The sequence below is a fragment of the Hyla sarda genome, chromosome 6 (genome assembly GCF_029499605.1).
Source record: "Hyla sarda isolate aHylSar1 chromosome 6, aHylSar1.hap1, whole genome shotgun sequence".
Lineage (NCBI taxonomy): Eukaryota > Metazoa > Chordata > Amphibia > Anura > Hylidae > Hyla > Hyla sarda.
The window spans coordinates 296,690,202-296,711,647 of NC_079194.1; the positions used below are offsets into that span (position 1 = coordinate 296,690,202).

General features: G+C 46.0%; 1 protein-coding gene across 1 annotated transcript; it reads left to right on the forward strand.

The window, feature by feature from the left end:
• Window positions 1-1,213: 1,213 nt before the first annotated feature.
• FJX1 (four-jointed box kinase 1) lies at window positions 1,214-3,619 on the forward strand. Its single transcript, XM_056527872.1, has one exon. The coding sequence runs from the start codon at window positions 1,716-1,718 to the stop codon at window positions 2,937-2,939; it is 1,224 nt and encodes a 407-aa protein (XP_056383847.1). The 5' UTR covers window positions 1,214-1,715; the 3' UTR covers window positions 2,940-3,619.
• The last annotated feature ends 17,827 nt before the right edge of the window (window positions 3,620-21,446 follow it).

Below are 21,446 nucleotides of genomic sequence, written 5' to 3' on the forward strand. Positions count from 1 at the left end.
TCGCCTATAGTCAGACTGTTACAGCAGCAGTAGATCCTCATTGGGAGATACAAGGAGGGGAGTATTAACCCCTGCATGTGGATGACCCCCAGGCTTTATCCTGACAGAGCAGGTGGGTTACAGGACAATGCGCTGAGCCAACGACCTAATGGGGGATGAATTAACTCTTTGCTTCCAAGTTCGGAGACAGGAAGAAACAGTAGTTTATTGAAACACAGACATTATAAATATATGGAAAATAAATAATTTTCATTGTTAAACTCATTGTTTAATTCGGTTTAATGTAGCGGTAGCAGTGCTGAGTTAAATGTAGCAGAGCTGAGATTTTTTGTTAATTTTGTTATTGTTAATATAGGGATATGTATATATATATATATATATATATATATATATATATATATATAGCTTGTTAAATGTTTCATTTATATATATATATATATATATATTTATATTATTAATTATTTTATATATATATATATATTATATTGTTTGTCAATTGTTATACATACATATATATTGATATATATATATAATTTATTTTATATAATTTTTCTTTTTTATTATTTTAATATTATATACATATATTTATATTATACAGTTTGTCAATTGATTTATTTTATATATATTTGTAAATATTATATCGTTTGTTAATTGTTTTACATTAGTGTTTTCCGACCCGGATGCCTCCAGCTGTTGCAAAACTACAACTCCCAGCATGCACAGACAGTATAGTATAACCCTCTATAACAGTGGTCTTCAACCTGCGGACCTCCAGATGTTGCAAAACTACAACTCCCAGCATGTCCGGGCATGCTGGGAGTTGTAGTTTTTTTCAACAGCTTGACACACCCTGGTTGGGAAACACTGTTTTACATACAATTTTACATAAAAAAATAAATTAAGAAAAAAAAAAATATATATATATATATATACTTTTCAATTATTATTATCATTGGTCAATTGGTTTATAAGCGTCTCATTTGCTATTATTTATCTCACTTGTTATTTTTGAATTTAATTAGTTATTATCTCTTTTTTTTTTGGGGGGGGGGGGGGGGGGAATTAGTCACAAAAAAATTAAAAGCTGAACCTCCGCCGCAATGGGTTAATGACAATGTTGCAACAGCTCGAGCTGTTAATGGAAAGCATCCCCCTCGCCTCCTGCATCTGGAATCCTTTATATGCTGTCACAGAATTTTCCTGGGAAGACTCGGCCCCTTTAAGAGGAGGAGCTGCAGGGTCATGAGTGGGCCGGGGAGGGTGTGGGAATATTCTCTTCTTCATCTGGAAGATGCAAAGCCTGATGCTTCTCACACCAGATAAGAGGCTCTGAGGCGCCTGCACGCTCACCCCCCCCAGTGCCACCCTTGTGCCCTCTGCACAATCTCCATAGGCTTGGCACGGTCTTCTGCCCAACACAAGGAGCTGATCGCAACTTTCTAGGAACTGGGAGACCCTGGCTGGCACGAGGGTCTCATCCTGACAAGACAAAGCCCCCAGCATGTGCCGCACATAGGACACAATGAGCCACCTGGAGTTGTGCGCCAGTTAAGCATCCAGCAATGTGCCCACTGTGGGATCTCCGACACTTCACCCCAGGACACGAGGAACTGGCCAAACACACGATGTGCCTACTACAGGAGGAAAGGACCAAATACTAACCCTTGGCATGTGCCCGGAGAGAAGAGTATTGGCACCGCACCCTGAGGGTTCCTATGGATGTTCCAAACTCTATGAATAAGGTTTTTTCTTCAAGGATGAAAGCAGCCGTGGTGCTGATCATATCCGGAGCCCTCCTGTTAGTGGGGGGTATTTTCTGGGTATGGAAAGACCCTCACCCCATGGATCACCCTGGATATCTCCCCCAAAGAGCACCCCGAGCTTTACGCCTTCCTGCACTTTCTCCGCCGATCCCCCCGGAGGGTCAACCGTCTGGATCTGAAAATAGGACTACTGCTGATGGGCACCCGGTGGGCACTGGTACTGAAGGGAACCACTCACAGACCTTTGGGCTTTTGGAGCAGGGGATCTTCTGGGCTCGAGCAGTGGAAAGGGCACTGCCTCAGGGCTTCTCGGATGAGTACACGTTACACTGGCAGGAGTTTGCCCGCACGGCCAGCATTGTGTCCATGGAGAAGGGCTGTGGGCGCAGCACTAACAGACTGGTGACTCTTTCTGATGGGAGTCGGGCATGTGTACGCTATGGGATTAACCCGGAGCAGATCCAGGGAGAGGTCCTCTCTTTCTACCTCTCTCGCCTCCTGGGACTGAACACTGTGCCACCTTGTGTCCTTTCCAAAGTGGGTAGCCCTCAGTGGGCACCGGTACAAGCCGAGTTGGCGGGCACAGGATGGACGTCGGGGTCGATGGTCACTATAACCCCTTGGCTGCACAACCTAAGTTCAGTGTTGCCACCTTTAGCCCTCCGTGCCGAGGACGGCAAGCTGTTGCCCCTACGTGAGGAACTCCACTCAGGTCACGCGGGGGTGGTGGAACTGGCACAATGGGGCGACCTCATCATCTTCGATTATCTCACCGCCAACTTCGACAGACTGGTGAGCAACCTCTTCAGTCTCCAGTGGGATTCCCGCGTCATGTTGCGAGGAACGAACAATCTCCACCGCACCCCGGATGGGACCCTCGTACTACTGGATAATGAGGCCGGATTGGTCCATGGTTACCGCCTTCGGGACACTTGGGACAAGTACAATGGGCAGCTACTAAACACCGTGTGTCTGTTCCGCAGGGGCATGGCCAGGCGGCTGCGGGAACTCTACCTGTCGCGGAAAGCGGCCGAGGAGCTCCACGCACTTTACGCCGCCAGGGAACCTCTGGCCGCGGATCTGGGCGTGCTGACTGAGCTGGAGGCGCAGATCTTGCAGGATCGGGTGGGGGTAATCTATAGACATATACAGACCTGCCAAGGCGAGTACAGCTGATAAAGGGTTAACTGGCATCCACGAGAAGCCAGATACCAGTTGACGTGGACCATTGCGGTGCCGGGCAGTATCGGGTGACCATTGCGGTGCCGTGCAGTATCGGGTGACCATTGCGGTGCCGGGTCATGGAAAATACTACTGATTCTGTGTAGGTGGTCTGCAACCGGTGTCTCTCTCTCCAACTACAACTCCCAACATGGCGGGAAGTCGCATGGTGGGAGTTGTCGTTTCTCAAAGCGCCACCGGTTCGGAGACCACGATTCTAACCACAGGGATGGAAATTGTTATTTCTAACATTTCAGGGACTAAAAAAGAAAAAAAAACTAAAACTAATATATGTTTAAAGCTACTAGTAACATTCATTGTGCGGGACCCGGATTATAACCCGGGGGCTGATAACATAGAACAATAGCTCGCCGCCAGCCGCGTAAACCAACGGTATCGCCTAGTCTCTAGGTATGGAATGTTATTAACAGCTCCGTTATGTAAGGAAACTTTTTTTATTTTTTTTTTGGGATTAGGCACGTGGGCCCTTTAAGGTGACCGCGTTCGATTTAGTGGTGGTGGCGGTTCAGCGCTGTAAATAAACGGAAACGGGAAATATTTATCAGGAACGGATATTATTCCCCGCCAGCTGTGGAAGAAATGAGGGACCAAATAAATTCTGTTATGAAACTAAACGATTGTTTTATTATTTATTTATTTATTTTATTATTTGTTTTATTTTATTTATTTATTTTATAATTTGTTTTATTTTATTTATTTATTAATAACAATTCCATACAGGCATAGCAGAGCTGAGTTTGTCAGGGGTAAGTTACGACATTATCACCATGGGGGGGGGGGGGGGGGGGGGGGGGGGGGGGGGGACATTTATCAATGTTTGCATATGTATTCCTTTTTTTTTTTTTAGTTCTTTTTTCTTACTGTTTTTTCAAAAAGTCGCCCAAAAAATCGAGTAGTCGCACATGCGACTTTTTTGCGACAATTTTAAGGAAAAATAAAAATAAATAAAAAATACTAAATGCTTTGATAAATGTCCCCCCATGTGTTTTTATCTCTTGTTTTTACATAGGACTGCTGCACTATTTCCTTTCATAGATCCCTACTGGCCGGCTCTGCTACATCTGTCATTTTTGTATGTTTGTAACGTGGTATAGCAGTAAAGAGTTAACAATGTTGTTCGCTGTAAAGTGATAAGTATTAATATTTGCATCCTCTAGGGCAGTGTTTCCCAACCAGTGTGCCTCCAGCTGTTGCAAAACTACAACTCCCAGCATGCCCGGACAGCCGTTGGCTGTCCGGGCATGCTGGGAGTTGTAGTTTTGCCACAGCTGGAGGCACGCTGGTTGGGAAACACTTCTCTAGGGTCTGTTTTGGGCAAGTGTTTTCCCAACTATGATATAACTCAGGGCTAGACCAATCCCAGGCGCCAGGTCGCCATAGCGACTGAGAATTTCATCCTGGCGCCTAGGTTTTTGTCAGCCCTTTCGGATTCCGGGTTGTCTGTTTTACTTATCTCCACCTCTGTTCCCAGGCTGATCCTCCGTTGTGCCTCTGGTCGCTGCTCCGGTGTTATATAGGCAGCGGTCTTCAGGTGACCGCCACAGACAATCAGGGGCATTGGTGGTCATGCTCCGTATTCAGGGGTACACAGATGACTGCTGAGGCTGCTGATTGGCTGTGGCGGTCAGGTGGCATCCGCTGCTGGACACTGGAGCGCTGACCGAATAAATCCTCTGCTAAACACAGAGGGGACACTAATGATTGTGACACGGGGTGATGAGGGGACACTAATAAATGTGGCACAGGGGAAGATGATGGGACATTTATGACTGTGACACAAAGAGATAAGGGGACACCAATGACTGTGACTCAGGGGAGAGATGAGGGGACATTAATGACTGTGACATGGGGAGAGATGAAGGGACACTAATGACTGTGACACAGGGAGAGATGAGAGGACACTGATCATTGTAACACATGGGGAGATGAGGAGACACAAATGACTGTGAGACAGGGAGACATGAGGGGACACTAATGACGGGACACAGGGAGAGATGAGGGGACACTAATGACTGTAACACAGGGAGAGATGAGGGGACACTAATGACTGTGACACACAGGGAGATGAGGGGACACTAATGATCCTGACACGGGGGAAGATGAGGGGACATCAATGACTGTGACTCAGCGGAGAGATGAGGGGACATTAATGACTGTAACACACAGGAGATGAGGGGACATTAATGACTGTGACATAGGAGAGATGAGGAGACATAATGACTGTGACACAGGGAAGTGACACTAAAGACTATGACACAGGGAGAGAGAAGGGGAGACTAATGATGGTGAAACAGGAGAGATGAGGGGACATTAATTATTGTGACACATGGGAAGATGAGGGGATACTTATGACTGTGACACACAGGGAGGTTAGGGGTATACAGGGAGAGATATGGGGACAAAAATGACTGTGACACACGGGGAGATGAAGGGACACTAATAACTGTGACACCGGTAGATAGCTGGCTTTTAGATAACAAGTTAAGCCCTGATGTAACTTGTTGGTGTAGTGCACAGCAGCAGATTGTAGACTGCAATGAATATTGGGCATGCCCCTATGGGCCCCGGTTTGCCCCCTCTGTATACTTTATTGTAATGTCTGCCCACTACGGTAATATAGTATATCTGCTGATCATAAAGAAGCCGGTCACAGCTCCAGCAGGAATTTTCCACATCAAAGGCGGCATTTTTTAAACCAGACTCCCCCCCCCCTTCTTCTGAGAACTTCTCCTTCTATTCACTCCAGCTCTAGACCGCCAGAGAGTTTGCTCCTAATCCCCCCTAAATCCTGACACATTTATAAAGTTTAAGCTTATCAGACACAAAAAAAAAAAGGAAAAGATTGATTAGTTTTCTCGAGCGCGGCCTTTACTCCGCCGCATCCGCAATGTGACCCGTAGCAACCAGATTATAGCTCGGGGTAAGATAGAGAACGTCTTATGGCCATGAGATGCCGCACATTTATACAAAAAGTCCTGAGAATATATAAAGATTGTGTTACTTCCAATTTAAAAAATATATATATATTTTTTAAAGAGATCTTTAGTAGGAGTTCAATTTCCCTACAGCACCTCCGCAGGTGAAGTGAAGTATTACACCGTTCCTGTCAAAGTCAAGGTGCTGATTGTGTTAGGCTCTGTTCACACTATGTTTGGAACCCAACGGACCCCATTGTAAGTCATTGGGGACCATTGTGCACAGGATCTCCGCTCTGGCTAATGCATGTGTGGAGTCGGGGTGCAATGCAGGGCAGATGTTATGGCCCAAGGGGCAGATGGTATTAACCCCTTCTTGTCGTGAGGCCAGGGCGTGGTTTAGCCTTAACTAAAGGTAATACCGCTGATCCTGGGTTAGGCAGGGGCAATGAAGACACCAACGCCAGATTAAGGATAACGGCAGCTTTACTGAGGCAAGACAGGTGATATAGTCTTTGCAGTACAGCCAAATATCCCAGGGAGGTGACCAGTGACACAGGGGGACCTCACAGGCTCACAGGGACTTGCAGTAGTTAGACTGACTTTAGTGCAGGCCACGGTGACTACAGATGGACTTGACTTGACAGAGATGGTGACTGACAATAAGATGACTTGACTGACTGATGACCGACTTGTGGCTGCAGAACTTTAGGCTTGAGGCCTCCAAAACTCTGGACACAGACACTGAGACGACTGCACTGGACCTCAGCAGGAAAGAGCATGGAAAAGAGAGAGATTGCAGCCCCTCCCCTGGTTATATAGGGGGCTGTGCAAGGAGCTGATAGGTCACTTGGGGGTCACCTGGGGAACAACCATGTGGTATAAACATAATGGGGGTATGCTGCAGGGGAGCCCTGGGGACATGCAGGGACTCTGCCTGACAGGGCAGGAGGACAGTATGGGGCCACATCATCCCGTACTGGGACATCACCGATAATAGTCCTGAATGGGTACCTCCCTTGTATTAACAGGGCCCTTTCCTCCTACCATGGGGCTTTTTTTTTTGTTAAATGGCTTGTCCCTTTTGTTAGAAGGGTCCTCATCACTGGGACCCCCGTCAATCAGCAGTAATTTGTGGGGAAACTTAACAGTAAGAGTTCACTTTCCTTTTAGCACCTCCGCAGGTGAAATAAAGTATTACATGGTTCCCATGGAAATCTATTTGCTAATCGTGTAATGCACTAATGCGTTGGGTCCTCCAGGGGCTGGTCTTAGCTCTGGCTGATAGATGAGGGTCCTGAAGGGTAACTCCCTTGTATTAACTCTGGAATAGGCCCCCACCTACCTCAGATATATATATTTTATTTCTTAAAGAGCTTGTCCTTTTTTGTTAGAATAGTCCCCTGACAATAATACCATGATTACAACCCCCATCAATGAGCAGCAATTTGAAGGAGAACTTGGACCGCCTTCTTCCTACCATGGGGCATTTATTTATTTATTTTTATGGCTTGTCCATTTTTGTTAGAAGGGTCCTCATCACTGGGACCTCCATCAATCAGCAGTAATTTGTAGGGAAACTTAACAGCAAGAGTTCACTTTCCCTACAGCACCTCCGCAGGTGAAATAAGGTATTACTGTTGCTCCCATTGAAATCTCTGTGCTAACTGTGTTATGCACTCATGATTGGGGGTCCTCCAGGGACTGTTCTTAGCTCAGGCTAATAAATTAGTGTCTTAAAGGGTAACTCCCTTGTATTAATTCTGTCATTGACGTCCACCTACCTCAAAGATTTTTTTTTTCTTAGATGAGTTCCCTGACAATAAATTCATTACTAAGACCCCCATCAACCAGGAAAAAAAACTTTTTTTTTATGTATCAACTGGCTCCAGAAAGTTAAACAGATTTGTAAATGACTTCTAATAAAAAAAATCTTAATCCTTCCAATAATTATCAGCTTCTGAAGTTGAGTTGTTTTTTTCTGTCTGGCAACAGTGCTCTCTGCTGACACCTCTGCTTGTCTCGGGAACTGCACAGAGTAGAAGAGGTTTGCTATGGGGATTTGCTTCTACTCTGGACAGTTCCCGAGACAGGTGTCATCAGAGAGCACTTAGACAGAAAAGAACAACTCAACTTCAGCAGCTAAAAAGTACTGAAAGGATTAAGATTTTTTTTAATAGAAGTAACTTACAAATCTGTTTAACTTTTTGGAGCCAGTTGATATATATAAAAAAGTTTTTTCTGGATAACCCCTTTAAACTGTAGGAAAATTTGCCGGCAAGAGTACAGCACCTCCGCAGGTGAAATGAAGTATTACACACCTCCTATTGAAATTCATGTGTTAATTGTGTAATGAGCTGATGAATTGGGTCCTCCAGAGACCAATCTAATCTTTGGCTTTTGGATGGGGGTCCTGAATGGGATAATTCTCTCCAATACAGTGGTCTACAATCTGTAGCTGTTGAGAATTTATGACCCCCCGATGTGTCCCAAAATCTGCCATATGTAATACTAAGGTCTTCTTATGAGGCTGAGGTTCTTTTTCTGCTACTAATTGACCCTCCTATAGTTATGTCCTTGGCCACATGTTGAAGGCCACTGACTTAAAGGGGATATCCAGGAAAAAACTTTTTTTTATAAATCAACTGGCTCCAGAAAGTTAAACAGATTAGAAAATTACTTCTATTAAAAAATCTTAATCCTTTCAGTACTTATGAGCTGATGAAGTTGAATTGTTCTTTTCTGTCTAAGTGCTCTCTGATGACACGTGTCTCGGGAGCTATCCAGAGTAGCAGCAAATTCCCATAGGAACTGCACAGAGCAGAATAGGTTTGCTATGGTAATTTGCTTCTACTCTGGACAGCTCCCGAGACAAGTGTCATCAGAGAGCACTTAGACAGAAAAGTACAACTCAACTTCAGCAGCTGATAAGAAATAATTTACAAATCTGTTTAACTTTCTGGAGCCAGTTGATCTAAAAAAAAAAAAAAAAAAAAAAGTTTTTTCCTGGAATACCCCTTTAAGCTGGATATACATTTCAGTCCCTGTCCCTCTCCCCATACACATGCATGCTCGACTTGACCGTGCATGCATGTGTTCTTGGTGGGGAAAAAAGCCGGGCTGGTTAAACGCCTTACACTACTTCTACTTCTATAGCAGCGACCAGAGGCACAACAGAGGATCAGGCTGGGAACAGAGGTGGAGATAAGTAAAAGGGCTGACAAAAACCTAGGCGCCAGGACGAAATTCTCAGATGCTATGGCGACCTGGCGCCTGGGATTGGTCTAGCCCTGAGTTATATTATAGGTGGGAAAACACCTGCCCAAAACAGACCCTAGAGCAGTATTTCCACATCAGTGTGCCTCCAGCTGTTGCAAAACTACAACTCCCAGCATGCCCGGACAGCCAACGGCTGTCAGGGCATGCTGGGAGTTGTAGTTTTGCAACAGCTGGAGATACACTGTTTGGAAAACACTGTTTTATAGACTTCCTTGAGATGCCTAATTATTCTCCATTATATTTGGTACCTCAGTCACTCCTATACATATATATATATATATATATATATATATATATATATTGTCTCCAAAAGTATCGTTTAAATAATAATGAAGACGAGACGGGAAATATTCAAATAAATTCCTATGGTGCAGGCGGCTCTATATCGGGCGCTCTGTTCATCAAATGTAAAGGCAACAGCATTTCCAACAGATGGGGTGAGTGCCGGTCCAGGATAACAGCTCTGGATGTGTAATAATGTTATTATAGATGCGCATGGTCTGTGAATGGTAATGGCAGATGGCGAAAAATATTTAACCCGCTTTAGGCTGGAAAAAAAAACATAAGACACAGCATTAAAGGGGTATTCCAGGAAAAAACTTTATATATATATATATATATATATATATATATATATATATATATATATATATATCAACTATATATACAACTGGCTCCAGAAAGTTAAACAGATTTGTAAATTACTTCTATTAAAAAAATCTTAATCCTTTCAGTACTTATGAGCTGCTGAAGTTAAGGTTGCTCTTTTCTGTCTAAGTGCTCTCTGATGACACGTGTCTCGGGAACCGCCCAGTTTAGAAGAGGTTTGCTATGGGAATTTGCTTCTAAACTGGGCGGTTCCCGAGACACGTGTCATCAGAGAGCACTTAGACAGAAAAGAACAACCTTAACTTCAGAAGCTCATAAGTACTGAAAGGATTAAGATTTTTTCATAGAAGTCATTTACAAATCTGTTTAACTTTCTGGAGCCAGTTGATATATATATATATATATATATATATATATATATATATATATATATATATATATATATATAAAAAAAACATTTTTTCCTGGATAACCCCTTTAAAGCATTTTTTTTAGCCCAAAAACAATGTGGTCAGATGTTGGCTGGGAGCCAGACCCACGTGATATTTTTTTTAAATGTAAAAAATATATATGAAAAAATGTAAAAAAGAAATAAAAAAATAAAAATATATATATATATATATATATATATATATATATATATTATTATTATTTCTTTTTTTATTTCTTTTTTGTTTCTTCCTTCTATAGATGGAAAAATATGAGAAAACACATACAGCACCTAATTAGGCCTATGCGTTTCCATAGTTACGGACTACTCTACATACAAACCCTGTGTGGTCTGATCCTGCGGTCATACGTCCATGTTTTTCTAATACCCATACACCAATTTATATGTATATATGTTGATATATATGTGTGTATGTACGTATGTATATATACATATATATATATACAGTATATATATATACATATATATATATATATATATATATATCTAATTGCTGGAGATATTTTCATTAAACTTCACATCTTTCTTATATGCCAACTAAAAATATAGTAGAGTTTAGGGATGTCCCGATACAGATGATCTCCACAGCAGGATAGTAAGAAAGCGGAGCCCGGACAGTTAAATCATACTTAACCATTACGCTACCAATAATCTCATGCAAGTCTATGGGACTTCCAGTACACTCCTAATTGTGCTAATCTTGGACTGTGGAGATTGCCCGGGAGTTTTAAACATCCTGCCATCAGACTAACATCATGGTAAAGTATGCTTTAACTGTCCTGCACGCAAGAGCAGAGAATAGTTAGTGCGGAGGAAAGGAGAGGGGGTGGGTCAGTAGAAGATTTATTGTGGGCTGAGAGAGGAATGAGGGGGGAGAGAAGACATCGGTGCTGGGCAGGGAGAGGGCGTGGCTACAGGGAGGAGTGCAGGGAGGACGAGCAGCCTATCACTGCTGGGGCTTCAGGAGATTGAGAAAGCTGGGTGGCACGCATAATGCATGTCTTCCAGCTTTTGCAGCTGAGTATATTTCTGTCTTATATACCAGTTGTCACTTTACCAGTTCATCCAACCACTGTCATAATGAGTGTTTAATATTTTCCTATTACTGCCCCCCCCCCCCCCCCAATGGACGTGAACAAGTAGAGAATTCTCTACGTATGAGTGTTATTGCCCTTTAAGAGTTCTTCTCACACAGTTTTCCTGTGCCGTGATCCTAATTTAAGGGAACGTGACGCTACGAATAGAAACGCCATCCCTGTGAAGATCTCTACGAAACACGTCGAGGCCGGGTAAGTGAGTGGCGTGGCCCCCGAGGCCTCCGTTCCCGCCTTTCTTGCAGATATTTTTCCCGTGTCTTTGTTGCGATGGTTCTTGGAAGTTTCACCTCCGCTATTTATAGCCGCTCTATGTGGAATATAAATTTTGGGCTGTGAAATCTAGCGAATATTTTAGCTCATTGGTCTGATATCAGGGCCTGGTGTTGGCGTCGTATATAACAATGGCACGGTGGGCCAGGGGAGGGCTGGCGTTTGGTGGGGGGTTTGTGGGTTTTGTCTCCCTGGTACTTGGGAGGCTCTGATAAATAGGGCAGATGCTCAGCTAGGATGTAAGTGCTGTTGACCTCTGGGCCCGGGCACCGCTTTCCATCTCATGGGCATCTGGGAGCAGGTTGTAAGGGATGATTTATGGGGCGGGTTGTGGCCGCAGACGCTCCCTGAGTCATGTCATCTGCTTGTCAGTGGTTAATCTACTTGGAAAGTGCATGGAGAGCAGATCGTTGAGCGCAGTCCCTTCTCCCAGACTGCCTCAGGCTTTCTTACTACTCAGCACTTAACCGTTTCAGCGGAACAGCGATGGGAAATAATACGGAATCTACACATTGTCTCACTAAGCCCGGAGTCCTTGACTTCCTATAGATATAAGGCTATGTTCACGCAGCGGGATTTCTGCGATTTCGCTCGAATACCGTTCTGCAAAGCTTGTATTTTGGCAGACGTGCAAAAACACAGAATTCTGCCGAAATTCAAAGCCCCATCGACTTCAATGGGATTCTGCAAACGTTAACGACATGTTCAATGGTTTTGCCGGATCCGGAAAACAACATTTCCATTGCGGAATTCCGCCATGTTTATTGGGAGTGCGGAATCCTCATTCAGTTCAAAGTGCAGTACATTTGGCGGAATTTCCGTGCGGAATTTTCCGGTGGAATTCCGCATGGAAATTCTGCCGTGTGAACATAGCCGAAAACTGAAAATAGCATTAGAAAATGACATATTATTTCAATCAGGTTCGACTGGAAACCAAGTTGGTGGGACAGAGCAGAGTCGTCCCATTATCCTAAGGCAGTGGTCTCAAACTGTGGCCCCTCCAGATGTAGCAAAACTTCAACTCCCAGCATGCCCGGACAGCCGTTGGCTGTCCGGGCATGCTGGGAGTTGTAGTTTTGCCAATCAGTGGGGGAGGCGGGGCAAAGCTGCAGCTACTGATTGGCTGAGTGGGCAATTCCTTGTGCCAACACCGATACCAGAAAGTTCTGTGCATGTTTCCAATCAATGACAGCAAGCAGAGAACTGGAAGATGGGTAATAGCATTCAGATGAGTATTTCCCAACCTTTTTTTATTTTTTTTTCATCACTGGGCGCAACTCCCCCCTTTGTATGCAGTTTGCCCCCCCCTTTAGGTAGTATTTCCCCCTGAAAGTAGTTTTCCTCCTGTAGCTTTACCCGGTAGGTATTTGGCTTTTCCCCTGTATGTAGGAACTCCCTAGTGGATAGTTCACCCGTTAGTAGTTTTACCTGGTAGGTAGTTCTCCCATGCCCCCCCCCCTAGATAGCGTTTCCCCTGTATGTAGGAACTCCCTAGCAGATAGTTCACCCCCTTATGTAGTTTTCCCCGGTAGGTGGTTCCCCCCCCCCCCCATACATAGCTTTTCCCCTGTATGTAGGAACTCCCTAGTAGATAGTTCACCCCTGTATGTAGTTTTACCCGGTAGGTAGTTCTCCCATGCCCCCCCCCCCCCCCGTAGATAGCTTTTCCCCTGTATACAGGAACTCCTCCATAGTAGGTAGTTCACCCCTGTATGTAGTTTTATCCGGTAGGTAGTTGGCGCCCCCCCCCCCCTGTATGTAATTTTACCCGGTAGGCTGTTCTCCCATGCCCCCCCACCCCTTAGATAGCTTCTCCCCTGTATGTAGGAACTCCTCCCTAGTAGGTAGTTCACCCCTATATGTTGTTTTGCCCGGTAGGTAGTTCTCCCATGCCCCCCCCCCCCCCCCGTAGATAGTTCACCCCTGCATGTAGTTTTACCCGGTAGGTAGTTCACCCATGCCCCCCCCCCATAGATAGCTTTTTCCCTGTATACAGGAACTCCTCCATAGTAGGTAGTTCACCCCTGTATGTAGTTTTACCCAGTAGGTAGTTGGCGCCCAGCTCTCCTCACCCCCTCACCCCTGTATGTAATTTTACCCGGTAGGTAGTTCTCCCATGCCCCCCCCCCCCCCTGTATGTAGTTTTATCCGGTAGGTAGTTGGCGCCCCCCCCCTGTATGTAATTTTACCCGGTAGGTTGTTCTCCCATGCCCCCCCCACCCCTTAGATAGCTTCTCCCCTGTATGTAGGAACTCCTCCCTAGTAGGTAGTTCACCCCTATATGTTGTTTTGCCCGGTAGGTAGTTCTCCCATGCCCCCCCCCCCCCCCCGTAGATAGTTCACCCCTGCATGTAGTTTTACCCGGTAGGTAGTTCACCCATGCCCCCCCCCCCATAGATAGCTTTTTCCCTGTATACAGGAACTCCTCCATAGTAGGTAGTTCACCCCTGTATGTAGTTTTACCCAGTAGGTAGTTGGCGCCCAGCTCTCCTCACCCCCTCACCCCTGTATGTAATTTTACCCGGTAGGTAGTTCTCCCATGCCCCCCCCCCCCGTAGATAGCTTTTCCCCTGTATGTAGGAACTCCTCCCTAGTAGGTAGTTCACCCCTGTATGTAGTTTTACCCGGTAGGTAGTTCTCCCATGCCCCCCACCCCTTAGATAGCTTTTCCCTGTATGTAGTTTTACCCGGTAGGTAGTTCTCCCATGCCCCCCACCCCTTAGATAGCTTTTCCCTGTATGTAGTTTTACCCGGTAGGTAGTTCTCCCATGCCCCCCACCCCTTAGATAGCTTTTCCCTGTATGTAGTTTTACCCGGTAGGTAGTTCTCCCATGCCCCCCACCCCTTAGATAGCTTTTCCCTGTATGTAGTTTTACCCGGTAGGTAGTTCTCCCATGCCCCCCACCCCTTAGATAGCTTTTCCCTGTATGTAGTTTTACCCGGTAGGTAGTTCTCCCATGCCCCCCCCCCCCCCCCCCCCCGTAGATAGCTTCTCCCCTGTATACAGGAACTCCTCCCTAGTAGGTAATTCACGCCTGTAGGTAGTTTCTTCACTTGTAGATAGTTCGCCCCCACATAGGTAGTTTGATTACTGTATGTAGGACCCCCCAGTACATTGCTCCCAATATATAGGACTACCGGTCCTTACTCATATACTGTACCCTATCAGTAGCCCATTTCTGTAATCATGTGGTTCTGCTTCCCCGTTCTTTTGTGCTGATTTACACTTTCATTTCTGTCTATTTATCATTGCTGATTCTTCCTATAATAGATCTTTATGCGCTAACACCAAAAGCAAAATATGGACAACCCAAAAGCTCGCCACAGCCATTACCTGGCCCTTGCCGGCAAAACAAGTGAGAACCAAACTAGGTTTGGTAGAGGTATCAAGTGTGCGCTATAAACTCTTGGAAACACCCACTATGGGGCATATTTGCATAAGCCCTGCCCCCTCGCACGACCCTTTGGGAGGAGCCAGTTCAAATACTGCGGCCGTTATATTACCCAGAAGCCCTATCGGTTAGGATACACCAATCAGCAACCAATCACGTCTATGCTTTCATTTTGCCAATGAGATTTGAAACCTGATTGGGGCAGCTGCTCATTTTCCAATATGGCCGCCTTGCCCTCTTCGTAGATTTACGTAGGTGACTGATGCGCTCGCCTTATTCCGGATTGATTAGTCTTTTATTTAAGGTCATTCTCCGGGATTTTGGATGTTTACCGTCTGTAAAGCAAAGAATAAAGCTGCGAAAATTTGAATATAAATCGTTCCCTCGACGTCTTCTTTGTAAAAGAAATAAATAGAGCGGGCGCGGAGCGCGGAACTCATCTGTCTGGCGACACGAACGTGCATCAAGACAATATAATCATCTTTTTGTCCTTTCTAGAGAATCTAATATAAATGTGGGATTTGGTTACTCGCATTTTAGAGCGACTGCTCGGGGGCTGCAGGGGGGGGGTCTGTGAATTCTGCGCATTCCTATTAATCCTCAGCTGGCGGCTATCCAAATGGTTCTCTCTTTTTTTTTTTTTTTACAATGAGGTCATTTGGGGAGACATGAAAAGGTTTCGAATTCTCTTTCGTGAAATGATGGAGGAAAAAGTATAACCCCCTATAACAGTGGTCTTCAACCTGCGGGCCTCCAGATGTTGCAAAACTACAACTCCCAGCATGCCCGGACAGCCATCGGCCGGATATATCCTGATCCCATAGAGATAGTAGCAGTATACAGATAGGGCTGGAGGGAAGGTGTATAACTACTATATATCCTGATCACATAGAGATAGCAGCAGTATACAGATAGAGCTGGAGGTGAGGTAAATAACTACTATATATCATGATCACATAGAGATAGCAGCAGTATACAGATAGAGCTGGAGGGGAGGTGTATAACTACCATATACCCTGATCCCATAGAGATAGCAGCAGTACACAGATAGAGCTGGAGGGGAGGTGAATAACTACTATATATCCTGATCCCATAGAGATAACAGAAGCAGTATACAGATAGAGATGGAGGGGAGGTGTATAACTACTATAGATTCTGATCACATAGAGATAGCAGCAGTATACAGATAGAGCTGGAGGAGAGGTGTATAACTACTATATATCCTGATCACATAGAGATAGCAGCAGTATACAGATAGAGCTGGAGGGGAGGTAAATAACTACTATATATCATGATCACATAGAGATAGCAGCAGTATACAGATAGAGCTGGAGGGGAGGTGTATAACTACCATATACCCTGATCCCATAGAGATAGCAGCAGTATACAGATAGAGCTGGAGGGGAGGTGAATAACTACTATATATCCTGATCCCATAGAGATAGCAGAAGCAGTATACAGATAGAGCTGGAGGGGAGGTGAATAACTACTACATATCCTGATCCCATAGAGATAGCAGAAGCAGTATACAGATAGAGCTGGAGGGGAGGTGTATAACTACTATAGATTCTGATCACATAGAGATAGCAGCAGTATACAGATAGAGCTGGAGGGGAGGTGTATAACTGCTACATATTCTGATCACATAGAGATAGCAGCAGCAGTATACAGATAGAGCTGTAAGAGGAGGTGTGTAACTACTGTACATCCTGATCCCATAGAGATAGCAGCCGCAGCAGTATACAGATAGAGCTGGAGGGGATGTGTATAACTAATATATATCCTGATCCCATACAGATAGCAGCAGTGTACAGACAGAGCTGAAGGGGAGGTGTATTACTAATATATATCCTGATCCCACAGAGATAGCAGCAGTATACATATAGAGCTGGAGGGGAAGTGTATAACTACTATATATCCTGATCCCATAGAGATAGCAGCAGTATACAGATAGAGCTGGAGGGGAAGTGTATAACTACTATATATCCTGATCCCATAGAAATAGCAGCAGTATACAGATAGAGCTGGAGGGGAAGTGTATAACTACTATGTATCCTGATCCCGTAGAGATAGCAGCAGTATACAGATAGAGCTGGAGGGGAAGGGGTCTACGAGCCAGCAGTAGGAATCTGATAGGTGATGATTTTATCTTGCAGTTCACAGGAAGTCAAGTGACCCAGGACTGACTACTTCCTTTAATACATTAAGCACTGTGAGGTTAGACTGGTGATCACATGACCCATCTACAGTAATAAACCGCATGGATCCAGCAGTGCTGGAATAAAACAGATGGGGCTGTAGGACTAGTGATGGTGAGTGTGGGAAAAAACCCGGATTGCTTTAAAACATGTGGTCCCTTATTCCATGTTGCAGCCATGTTGCGGTTTTATGTGTGAACACCACCTAATATGAAACAGCCATGTCCAGCACCACAAGTCTCAGCATTCTGTCTTCCAGTGAATGAATTAGCTCAGTGTTTCCCAACCAGGGTGCCTCCAGCTGTGGAAAAAATACAACTCCCAGCATGCCCGGACGGCCGAAGGCTGTCCGGGCATGCTGGGAGTTGTAGTTTTGCAACAGCTGGAGGCTCCCTGGTTGGGAAACACTGATCTGTGTGTGTAATGGCCTCTCGACTTTCTGACTCTTTATGTCAGAGGAGAGAAGGGTCGGGCAAGTGTCCCCCTGCAGAATACATGTTCTAGTGTATGTGGGGATGGGGAGTGCATGCTGGGAATTGTAGTTTTGCAACAGCTGGAGGCTCCCTGCTTGGGTAACACTGATTTATGTGTGTAATGGCCTCTCGACTCTCTGACTCTTTATGTCAGAGGAGAGAAGGGTTGGGCAAGTGTCCCCCTGCAGAATACATGTTCTATTGTATGTGGGGATGGGGAGTGCATGCTGGGAGTTGTAGTTTTGCAACAGCTGGAGGTACCCGGGTTGGGAAACACTGAATTAGCTACACACTCAATGTGGTTATGTAAATTCCACCGACGCTCGCAGCACAATGGATCTGTGGGAGATGATAAATCTAATGTACATTTACCCAGCGCCATCTCATATCCCATACTACAGGCTCCGACAGCTATTTCGGGTGACCGCCGCCGACCGCACGTTACGGGCCGGATCTGAATTGCTGCCTTAAGAAAATATTGACAGGTGGATAAATGGCTTTTGGTTAATTCCTTCTATAAGTAATAGAGTAACTAATACTTCAGGTAACAACAAACCATCCATCTTCTTTATAGGATTAAGAGCAGACACACTGGAGCTCCGTTCTCTCTTCGGTTTAACCCATTGAGTGCCTCGGCAATTAACACACCTCCGCAATGGACAACAGGGTCCTGAAGTGAAGCGTGTAGACAACCTTGCCAAAAACAAATATGGACGCTTGTGAAATACAGCAGAACGCCTTAGGAATTCCCATATTCAAATCCGTTATTAGGGTACGTTCACACGGGCGGACTTTTTTGCGGGTTTCCCGCTGCGTATTTGAAAGGGGGCGGGATCTTCTTGGCTGTCTGCAGCAGATTTTCCGCAGCGTAAATTCCACTGCGGAAAATCTGCTGCGGACAGCCAAGAAGAGCCCGCCCCTTTTCAAATACGCAGCGGGAAACCCGCAAAAAAATCCGCCCGTGTGAACGTAACCTAAGGGTACGTTCAGACGAGCGGATTTACAGCGTATTTTACGGTGCAGATCCGCCGCTGAAGGACCTCTGCAATACGCCGCTACGAGCAGACACACTGAAGCGATATGCGAGACGCCGCGCATGGACGGTGTACTCGCACACACCGCGGCCGCTCCCCCTGCTTAATGAGCTAGGCCGAGAGCTGACGCGATGTGCGAGTATACTGCACATGCGCGTGGCGACTCGCACATCGCAGTGTGTCTGCTCGTAGCGGCGTATTGCCGCTCCCAGCTGGCAAATGTAAAGGCAGCATATAGAGGTCCTTCAGCGGCGGATCTGCAGCGAAATACGCGCGGAAAATCGGCTCGTGTGAACGTGCCCTTAGGGTGGTCTTAGTTTAACAGAAGGGACTAACCCATTTAGGACCACCAACAATAAGGCGGAGTGCCTTTCTCTGGAGGACCCGGCATGTTCATTTCAATGGGAAAGCATGTAATGCTTTATTTCCCCTGTGGTGGCGCTGCAGGGAAAATGAACATACAGCAGGGTAGCTAGGCTCAAAGCACACCATAAAGTATTTAGGGCCTAGGTGTAAGGGCAGTAGTTTGTGGGCTATTGTTTCTGTGTGGGGCAAAGCAATTGTGGTGTCTCGGGGTGTGAAGGTGAGGTGTATGGGCAGATGATGTAGCCCAGGGGCAGGTGTTATTAACCACTAAATGTTCGTGACGCCAGGGCGTGGTTATCCCGGTAACCACCCGAACGGTAGCACCGCTATCCCAAGGCTAGGCAGGGCAATAATAGTCCAAGACCAAGTAAGGGTTAACAGTAACTTTACAGATGGTAATAGTCTTTACAGCTCGGCCAGGATCCAAGAGAGGTGGCCAGTAACACAGAAGGACCTCGCAGCTTGCTGGGACTTGTAGTGACTTGTACAAACTTTAGGACAGCTAAGCAGACTATAATAGACTTGACTATAGACTTGACTTGACTGTAGGTAGTGACAGTAGACATAGATGACTTGACTGTAAGTAGTGACAGTAGACATAGATGACTTGACTGTAGGTAGTGACAGTAGACATAGATGACTTGACTGTAAGTAGTGACAGCAGACATAGATGACTTGACTTACTGACTTGTGGCTGTAGGTGGCTTGAGGCCTCCAGATGTGCTGGACACTGGCTCTGAGACGTCTGGTCTTTACTGTCCCTCAGGATCTAAGAGAGAGATTGTAATGGCCCCCCCTCTTATAAAGGGGGGCTGAGCCAGAAGCCCATAGGTCAACCAGTCTTTACCAATAAGGGACACTGAAAGCTTGATGGTTATGGTAACGTACATACAGGTGGACACAGGTCGGCGTCTGTCTTTAATATAACTGTTGCAAGCTTGGGGCAGAAATACATACAAGACTGACAAGAGGACAGGGGGGGGCTGATATCTACAGGGGGGGGCTGCTACCTACAGGGGGGCTGCTACCTACAGGGGCGACTGCTACCTACAGGGGGGGCTGCTACCTACAGGGGGGCTGCTATCTACAGGGGGCTGATACCTACAGGGGGGCTTGTACCTACAGGGGGCTGATATCTACAGGGGCTTGTACCTACAGGGGGGCTTGTACCTACAGGAGGGATGATATCTACAGGGGGCTGCTACCTACAGGGGACAACTACCTACAGGGGGGCTGCTACCTAAAGGAGACAAATACCTATAGTGGGATGATATTTACAGGGGCCAACTACCTACAGAGGAGCTGCTACCTACAGGGGGGCTTCTATATACAGTGGACAACTACCTACAGGGGGGCTGCTACCTACAGGGGGGCTGCTACCTACAGGGGGGACAGCTACCTACAGGGGAGCTGCTACCTACAGGAGACAAATACCTACAGGGGGGGGGGGTTGCTCCTTACAGAGGACAACTACCCCATGGGGCTGATACCAAGAAGGGGCAACTGCCTACAGGGGACAACTATCTACAGAGGAGCTGCTACCTACAGGGATGTACTACCTTTAGTGGGACAACCACTTACGGGGGGGCTGCTACCTACAGGGGTGTACTACCTTTAGGGGACAACCACTTACAGGGGGGCTGCTACCTACAGGGATGTACTACCTTTAGGGGACAACCACTTACAGGGAGGCTGCTACCTACAGGGATGTACTACCTTTAGGGGACAACCACTTACAGGGGGGCTGCTACCTACAGGGATGTACTACCTTTAGTGGGACAACCACTTACAGGGAGGCTGCTACTTACAGGGATGTACTACCTTTAGTGGGACAACCACTTACGGGGGGGCTGCTACCTACAGGGATGTACTACCTTTAGGGGACAACCACTTACAGGGGGGCTGCTACCTACAGGGATGTACTACCTTTAGGGGACAACCACTTACAGGGAGGCTGCTACCTACAGGGATGTACTACCTTTAGGGGACAACCACTTACAGGGAGGCTGCTACCTACAGGGATGTACTACCTTTAGGGGACAACCACTTACAGGGGGGCTGCTACCTACAGGGATGTACTACCTTTAGGGGACAACCACTTACAGGGAGGCTGCTACCTACAGGGATGTACTACCTTTAGGGGGACAACCACTTACAGGGGGCTGCTACCTACAGGGATGTACTACCTTTAGGGGACAACCACTTACAGGGGGGCTGCTACCTACAGGGATGTACTACCTTTAGGGGACAACCACTTACAGGGGGCTGCTACCTACAGGGTTGTCAATAAACCTCAACAATTATCAAATCTTTTTCAGTAACTTATCATCTGCTCATAGATGGAGCCAATATTACTG

Excerpts from the sequence above, each read along its gene's own strand:
- FJX1 (XM_056527872.1), top strand. The coding sequence starts at position 1,716 with ATGGATGTTCCAAACTCTATGAATAAGGTTTTTTCTTCAAGGATGAAA.